Consider the following 8,777-nt stretch of genomic DNA (forward strand, 5'->3'; position numbering starts at 1 on the left):
GTAGGTGCATGTGGTGTCTGTAGGTGCATTTGGTGTCTGTAGGTGCATGTGGTGTCTGTAGGTGCATGTGGTGTCTGTAGGTGCATGTGGTGTCTGTAGGTGGATATGGTGTCTGTAGGTGGATGTGGTGTCTGTAGGTGGATGTGGTGTCTGTAGGTGCATGTGGTGTCTGTAGGTGGATGTGGTATCGGTAGGTGCATGTGGTGTCTGTAGATGTATGTGGTGTCTGTAGGTGGATGTGGTGTCTGTAGGTGGATGGGGTGTCTGTAGGTGGATGGGGTGTCTGTAGGTGGATGGGGTGTCTGTAGGTGCACGTGGTGTCTGTAGGTGCATTTGGTGTCTGTAGGTGCATGTGGTGTCTGTAGGTGCATGTGGTGTCTGTAGGTGCATGTGATGTCTGTAGGTGGATATGGTGTCTGTAGGTGCATGTGGTGTCTGTAGGTGGATGTGGTGTCTGTAGGTGCATGTGGTGTCTGTAGGTGGATGTGGTGTCTGTAGGTGGATGTGGTGTCTGTAGGTGCATGTGGTGTCTGTTGGTGCATGTGGTATCGGTAGGTGCATGTGGTGTCTGTAGGTGCATGTGGTGTCTGTAGGTGGATGGGGTGTCTGTAGGTGCACGTGGTGTCGGTAGGTGCACGTGGTGTCTGTAGGTGCATGTGGTGTCTGTAGGTGCATGTGGTGTCTGTAGGTGCATGTGGTGTCTGTAAGTGCATGTGGTGTCTGTAGGTGCATGTGGTGTCTGTAGGTGCACGTGGTGTCTGTAGGTGTATGGGGTGTCTGTAGGTGCATGTGGTGTCTGTAGGTGCATGTGGTGTCTGTAGATGCATGTGGTGTCTGTAGGTGGATGGGGTGTCTGTAGGTGGATGGGGTGTCTGTAGATGGATGGGGTGTCTGTAGGTGGATGGGGTGTCTGTAGGTGGACGGGGTGTCTGTAGGTGCACGTGGTGTCTGTAGGTGCACGTGGTGTCTGTAGGTGCATGTGGTGTCGGTAGGTGCGCGTGGTGTCTGTAGGTGCATGTGGTGTCTGTAGGTGCATGTGGTGTCTGTAGGTGCATGTGGTGTCTGTAGGTGGATGTGGTGTCTGTAGGTGGATGTGGTGTCTGTAGGTGCATGTGGTGTCTGTAGGTGCATGTGGTGTCTGTAGGTGCATGTGGTGTCTGTAGGTGCATGTGGTGTCTGTAGGTGCATGTGGTGTCTGTAGGTGCATTTGGTGTCTGTAGGTGCATGTGGTGTCTGTAGGTGCATGTGGTGTCTGTAGGTGCATGTGGTGTCTGTAGGTGGATATGGTGTCTGTAGGTGGATGTGGTGTCTGTAGGTGGATGTGGTGTCTGTAGGTGCATGTGGTGTCTGTAGGTGGATGTGGTATCGGTAGGTGCATGTGGTGTCTGTAGATGTATGTGGTGTCTGTAGGTGGATGTGGTGTCTGTAGGTGGATGGGGTGTCTGTAGGTGGATGGGGTGTCTGTAGGTGGATGGGGTGTCTGTAGGTGCACGTGGTGTCTGTAGGTGCATTTGGTGTCTGTAGGTGCATGTGGTGTCTGTAGGTGCATGTGGTGTCTGTAGGTGCATGTGATGTCTGTAGGTGGATATGGTGTCTGTAGGTGCATGTGGTGTCTGTAGGTGGATGTGGTGTCTGTAGGTGCATGTGGTGTCTGTAGGTGGATGTGGTGTCTGTAGGTGGATGTGGTGTCTGTAGGTGCATGTGGTGTCTGTTGGTGCATGTGGTATCGGTAGGTGCATGTGGTGTCTGTAGGTGCATGTGGTGTCTGTAGGTGGATGGGGTGTCTGTAGGTGCACGTGGTGTCGGTAGGTGCACGTGGTGTCTGTAGGTGCATGTGGTGTCTGTAGGTGCATGTGGTGTCTGTAGGTGCATGTGGTGTCTGTAGGTGCATGTGGTGTCTGTAGGTGGATGTGGTGTCTGTAGGTGGGTGGGTTGTCTGTAGGTGCATGTGGTGTCTGTAGGTGCATGTGGTGTCTGTAGGTGCATGTGGTGTCTGTAGGTGCATGTGGTGTCTGTAGGTGCATGTGGTGTCTGTAGGTGCATGTGATGTCGGTAGGTGCATGTGGTGTCGGTAGGTGCATGTGGTGTCTGTAGGTGCATGTGGTGTCTGTAGGTGGATGTGGTGTCTGTAGGTGGATGTGGTGTCTGTAGGTGGGTGGGTTGTCTGTAGGTGCATGTGGTGTCTGTAGGTGCATGTGGTGTCTGTAGGTGGGTGTGATGTCTGTAGGTGCATGTGGTGTCGGTAGGTGCATGTGGTCTCGGTAGGTGCATGTGGTGTCTGTAGGTGGATGTGGTGTCTGTAGGTGAATGGGGTGTCTGTAGGTGGATGGGGTGTCTGTAGGTACATGGGGTGTCTGTAGGTGCATGTGATGTCTAAGTGGATGTGGTGTCTGTAGGTGGATGTGGTTTGTAGGTGGATGTGGTGTTTGTAGGTGCATGTGATGTCTGTAGGTGCATGTGGTGTCTGTAGGTGCATGTGGTGTCTGTAGGTGGATGGGGTGTCTGTAGGTACATAGGGTGTCTGTAGGTACACGGGGTGTCTGTAGGTGGATGGGGTGGCTGTAGGTACATAGGGTGTCTGTAGGTACATGGGGTGTCTGTAGGTGCATGTGGTGTCTGTAGGTGGATGTGGTCTGTAGGTGGATGTGGTCGGATGTACAAGGGCAGCACGGTGCATGCATGGAAATGAGCTGGAGTCTTGTTCTCCTTCTCCAATGACTAATGGAAGACTTCTTCGGTAACCTTGGTGATGTACATTCACATGGGAAGTCTGCCACCTTTGCCCCAGTGAGGTGGCCTTATTCACCAGCCTCCTGCTTTCCGTGCGGCTATTTCTAATAAAGGAAAACTTCATACTCTGGTGGGATTGAAACCCGTGGCCTGCATCTCAAAGGCTGCTTTGTTTCCCTTCATCCGTCTCACGCCCCGCTGAGGAAGTAAGACCTCTGCAACGTAATGCGATGTTATACTTTCCACCCAGCGAAACACACGCAGAACATGTGCTATGTATGTGCGAGGGCACTCACTCCGGCTCTATTTTATAGTATGTATGAAATGAATCATCGTGGAGCAATTATGGAAAATGTCTGTGCTCGCAACTGCTCAGAAAATCCAACGTTTGTGCCTTTGCTAAAACTCCTCACTCCCACGGGGAGATTAACAGAACCATCACGGTAATAATAACACCTCTTCAATGTCAGAGAGGTCTCCAATGCACTGTGCCCCGGGCTGTCAGGAAGAGGTTTCATACACGCGCACGAATATGTGATAGCGCTTTCTGACAAATAATTAGCCGGGAACAAGGATCAATGTTCTGCGACTCAGCTTATTCTTAAGATAATGAAGGATATATACGTTCCTATTCTGGGAGGGATGAGGGGAGAGGGGATGTTATTTTAGCATAGATGTGCGGTTTTCTTTAACAAATCAGTTCTGCAGTATTAGATAATACTTACTACATTTTTTTTTAAATTCAACTCTTAATGCCATTTTTAATCAGTTTTAATATACTGAGCATCCTTTGATTTCTATAGCAGGTTTAGCACTTCTCCAGCAGTGCAAGATCTTTGTAACTCTTTCCTGTTTGTGATAATTTGTTGCTAATATTCCCAGCAGTTTGAGCTGCAAACTGTAACAATCAGTGGCGGATTTCCCATTGGGCCCAGGCTAAAGGCGGCAAAAATGTCCGCCCCCATATACATTTTCCGCTCTCTCGGGTCAATCGGGCTCGATGGGAAGGCATCTAGCCGTGGCGGCCGCCTCCTTTCGAATCACAACGTCAAATGATGTTGCGGATGTCACCAACGTGACAAAACACCGCGTCTCATTGCCATGGCAACACGATGCCGTGCGACGTCACTTTGGTGACGCCCGCTGCGTCATTTGATGCTGAGATTCAGAAGGAGAAGGAGGGCGGCAGCAAGGAGGCGGCCGCCACGGCTAAGTTCCTAGGGGACGTGGATTTTCATATCCGCCGCTGGTAACAATAGATAATGTTACCGTAGTAACATAAGAATACATTGTAGCTGCTGAGTTACACATCCTGAGGGATTGATTGAAACTGGAAAGCAGCCATTTAGTGAGCCCTGGGTAGCGGGATCTTTGCTGACTGATCTCAGGAGATCGATCGGCTGCATATATTAAAACAAAAAAAAAAAAGATTACATTTTTTTAAGTGCCTCTTGACCTGCCTTTTTAAAGATGCATACCTTTCCTAGGTCAGGGGTGCGCAAAGTTTTGACCTTGAGCCCCCCCTGCATTCTCACCTCCTGGCTCGCGCCCCCCTTCCTGCAACGCTCTAACGTCAAATGACGTTGCAGGGTCATGTGAAACCGCAGCGGCATTTTACGCCGGTTACCATGGCGACACGTCGCCGTATATCAGGTAGGAGACGCGGCAGAGGCCTCGCGCGGTCCCCCTGACACTTAATTTAAGTGCTTTGGGGGAGAGCGCGGGACCTCAGTAGCCACCGCGCCCCCCCTGGAAATTCTCCCGCCCCCCACTTTGCGCACCCCTGTCCTAGATTATCATAATGATTTCATATTAATCTCCTTTTTAAAGCCGCTTGGTTTGCCTCTTTAACGTAGGGTTAAATAGCCTAACGGAGCTTAGTGCATCTGGACCAGGGCCTTTCAACCCTTCTGCAGGATCTGTTCTGGCATCGAACGGGTTAAGGAACCTGTGGAAGCTGGAAAAGAAGAGAGCCGGTCTAACCTCACTGGACTTCAGAACTCCAAACAGCGGGAAGAGAAAGGCAGGAACCAGCGCGGCAGCTCCGAGCGGCACCGCCTCTGAGACCCAATATACAGCAGTCACTATGAGGACATAGGCACAGGAGGATTCCTGCGGGAACACAGGACAAGGGAACCGAGGTTCTAGATATGGAAAGTAAGATAGCACAGAAATACAATGTAACTATAGTCATTGCTATAGCAACTCTTAGGCCGCGATTATAGTGGCAGCGTGCGACGGAGTGCGTGATGTCACGCACACCTGCTGCTCGCGCAAAACCTGCACTGAGGTACTTGGCGACAAGGAGGCGTGGCCGTGACATCACGTGAGCAGTTCGCCCTCATTGGCTGAACCACCCACGTGACCCGGCTGTCACGCGGCAAAGACAAAATTATTTGTCTGGCCGAGAATTGCGCACGCGGTCGCGTTTGGTCGCGTGCGCAGTCGCCCACTCTATGACCGGACTCATAGAGGTGCGGCCTTTTGTTCGTGGCGCGCGCAGCCACTTTAATCACGACCTTAGACAGAATTCATTACATTTCCGACAATGTCTAATCACCGTCCGTGCAAGTATTAACATGTGGGGCTTTATAATGCTATCATATGTATGCAACAAAAAACAAAGCAGCCCAAAGCTACATCCAATGTGACAAAAATACACAGTGACATACCTATATATCTCATGAAAAAGGGCCATTTAGTTAAACCCTTTGGCCAAAGCGTTATAAGCCTGCGAGCCACATTAAGGCTAAGGTCCCGTTGCACGCGTCCGCACGGCTGGCTTGCTTGCCGGCGGCGCGTGCAACTCGCTGTACCGCGATCTGCGGTCTACAGGATACTTTTCTCGGAGCGGGGGGGGGGGGGGGGGCGTGGCAAACGGGTCGGGGGGGGGGGGCGCGGCCATGACGTGAGGGGGCGCGGCCATGACGGAGGGGGGCGGGGACCAAAACAAAGCAGGGCTCACAGCACTTGCCATTCGTTGAAGGGAGCCAGTCTATGATTGGCCCCTTCGCGTACCATGTGACGCGTTGCCGCAAGAGAACACCATTCTCTCGTGTCTCCTGCTGGCTGCCGCGTCACAGTATGTCGCAAGTTACAAGTGAGGAGGGACTGGGACCCGATCGTGAGTTCAAACCGGAATGGTAAGTTGAGCTCACGCCGCCGCCCGCACCAACGGGCGCAGCGGGTCCCAGCCCCAAGGCATAACTATTAGCAGGTCCTTTTTCAAGAGATATATAGGCATTTCATGTATTTTTGTCATATTGGATGTAGCTTTGGGCTTCTTTGTTTTGTTGTTGTATACATTTAGCCATGCCCACTAGCACTCCAATTGACACTTATATACTATATATATATTATGTGGTAATTTTTGGAGTTCCTTAGAGCTTGCTGGGTATCTGTGGGGTAGCATATGTCCTGCTGTCATGAAGAATTCTTACTGCCAATAATCTCCTCCGCTCTTCACTTATTAGGTGCACTGACTCGGGAGGGTCGCCTGTGGCTTCCCAAAATGTAAATTTCATTACATTTTTTAAATATTGCATCTGTCCAGTATTTTGTCTTCACAAGGGGGCTGATACGGGTTGGATGCCAATTAGGTGCTTAATGCTGAAAGGCTGCTTCAGGGCGGCAGAGCAAGGAAAAGATTCTTGCAGATAGTTATGTAGTTAGTGCCACGCAGCCTGGATTTGCTGCGCTTATCGTTCCGCCATCTTTACTTCCCAGGATGCCTGCGGTCTCCACTACATCTTATTGTTCCTGTCTGTCTGCACTGACATTCCCCTTCTGTGTGTCACCGGAGTCCTTACTCGGTCACGTCAGTAGCACACACCTATAGGGATGTATCAGGGGAAATTTGAAGCAAAATAGAAGCAAATTGTGTTATTTTCATCTTGCGTCTCTATGCGTCAATGCATGAAGGTCTCTGCTTCACGTTTTGTGCTGTGTATGTCAGCTTGTGATTAGGAGGAGTGAGGGAGGGTTAACACGATGCACAGATTATAATGAGACGTATCAAACTCTGCGTGCGTCACATTTATATCTTGCATCTGCGTCACACCGAATACGCCAGGTTTTAGGTGGGGTAAACTTTTCTGCTCAACATTTTTGCGTCAAATGTGAGAAACACTTTCTTAAATTTGACACAAAAATGCAAACAGACAATGGAGCAAAACAAACTTCTATGCACACGTTCTCTGCACTGATACATCTCCCCGGCTGTCTCTATTTGTCTCACTACATAGGCGTGGGGAGTATTTCCACTGACGCCTGTTCAACTTACCCTTCCATTATTACTGTGTATTATTGCTATTTGATACAGTATCCAATTATGTGTTTCATAGTTTAAAGTGTGTGTGTGTGTACATATATATATATAATTATATATATATATATAAAATTATATATATATATATGTATATATATATATATATATATATGTGTATATATATATATATATATATATATATATATATATATATATATATATATATATATATATATGTCAGTGAAAAGCTACTATCTGCCAGGATTCTACTTGCTTTTTGTTTTAGGGAACATGCAATCATTATTTGGGCACTCGTGCGCAATGCCTACTCTCTCCCTTCTTCAAAAATAATATCTGGGCTAATCTTCAGCTAAATAAATAGAGGGCTCGCCAAATCTTGTCAATTTTGGGCATGGACACAATCATGAGGTCAGTTCTTAACTCATCATATATTTGACCCAGTACCCCTTGGTACTTACACTGCTGGGGAGCAGCAATGGAAGAGGAAGCAGAAGAAGGGGGATTGAGACAACCAGCAAAAGGTTTTTGGATTTGAGAAGCTCTGTCCACACCGCCATCCTCCTCCTCCTTCACATGAGATGAGGTCCTCTTTGTCCTGACGTCTGGTCTCCAGTTTCTTCTCCCTGTAACTTTGTTACTTGATTCTCCTCCACTCAGTCTGTCTCCGGCAGCAATCCTGCGACATTCATTAATCCCTGACTGTGTTCTGCCCCCACTTCCACCAATGTTACTATGTTGTTAGCTAGAAACATTTCCAAGGATACTATTCCCTAGGATTAAATCCATTCCCTTCATTCATTCCATGTTAACCGTTGGTGTGAAATATAATATGAAATTATAGAAATGATTATTACAATGTAACATTTTCATATATTATGACATAAAGGCTTTTACTATAAGCTTTCAGAGGGTTTAAATGTTATGTATATATATATATGCAGTGGTCGACAAATCACCAAAAAATCTACTCGCCGAACAAAAAAATCTACTCGCCACCTGGTACCCCACGTGGCTGCTTGGGCCAATAGGAGCTCGCCACGATGTTAAATCCACTCGCCCGCAAATGTATAGGTTTGTCAAACACTGTATATATGTATATATGTGTGTTTGATGTACCACTTTCACTATATATATTTATAATGTATGTGTAGAATAAGGCATTCAGGAAGTAGAACAAAATGTAAAGAGAAACGTATTACATATATATGAAACAAAGATATATATATATATATATATATATATATATATATATATATATATATATATATATTGTGACATAGTCCAAAGATTTTAGGCAGCTTTCTGCCCCATTTTAGGTCAGAAAGTGCAGGAATAGTTAAAAATGATCCGTTCCACATCTTCCCATTAACTCAGGCAGCTGGATGGAAAATCCAGACCACAGATTACAATGGCTCTAGTTCTCCCTCACCTGCTCTTCTAATCACATGCACAGGTACTTAGAGCAGAGAGGTTTTTGCATTTGACTCTCTCTCCTTAGAGCCTGGAGGCTGGGGGTATCGCTGCTCCCCTGTTTCCAGTGTCGGGGTTGACGGCCCCTCCACGTATCACAGTACCAGAGGATTTGCCTGGACACCACAAACAGATAAGACAAAACAAATGGTTACTGCTGTTGCTAAAAGACTGTGCTGTATCTTGTGACCCTAAATGAGAGAGCATTGTTTTAAGCTGGGGAACCAGTTTAGTTGGCCAGCAGCTGTTAGAGAGACTGATTCTGATGTGTAGTTAGATCCCTGAAAGG

The 8,777-nt window shown here is 47.8% G+C and overlaps 1 protein-coding gene across 4 annotated transcripts in view; it reads right to left on the reverse strand.

Annotated features, from left to right (window-relative positions):
• The window catches only part of SLC13A4 (solute carrier family 13 member 4), a 45,904-nt gene extending 38,154 nt beyond the window's left edge, over positions 1-7,750 (reverse strand). For 2 of the 4 annotated variants that reach the window (XM_075602581.1, XM_075602580.1), the window contains exons 1-2: positions 7,477-7,750; positions 4,714-4,842 (exon numbers count right to left, since the gene is read on the reverse strand). In XM_075602581.1, coding sequence (XP_075458696.1) covers positions 4,714-4,842; positions 7,477-7,575 — 228 coding nt within the window. In that variant the 5' untranslated portion in view covers positions 7,576-7,750. Of the gene's footprint in view, positions 1-4,713; positions 4,875-7,476 lie in introns of all 4 variants that reach the window. The other 2 variants (XM_075602584.1, XM_075602583.1) reach the window with 2 other exon arrangements.
• Between the last annotated feature and the right edge of the window lie 1,027 nt (positions 7,751-8,777).

Source organism: Ascaphus truei, chromosome 5 (assembly GCF_040206685.1).
Source record: "Ascaphus truei isolate aAscTru1 chromosome 5, aAscTru1.hap1, whole genome shotgun sequence".
Lineage (NCBI taxonomy): Eukaryota > Metazoa > Chordata > Amphibia > Anura > Ascaphidae > Ascaphus > Ascaphus truei.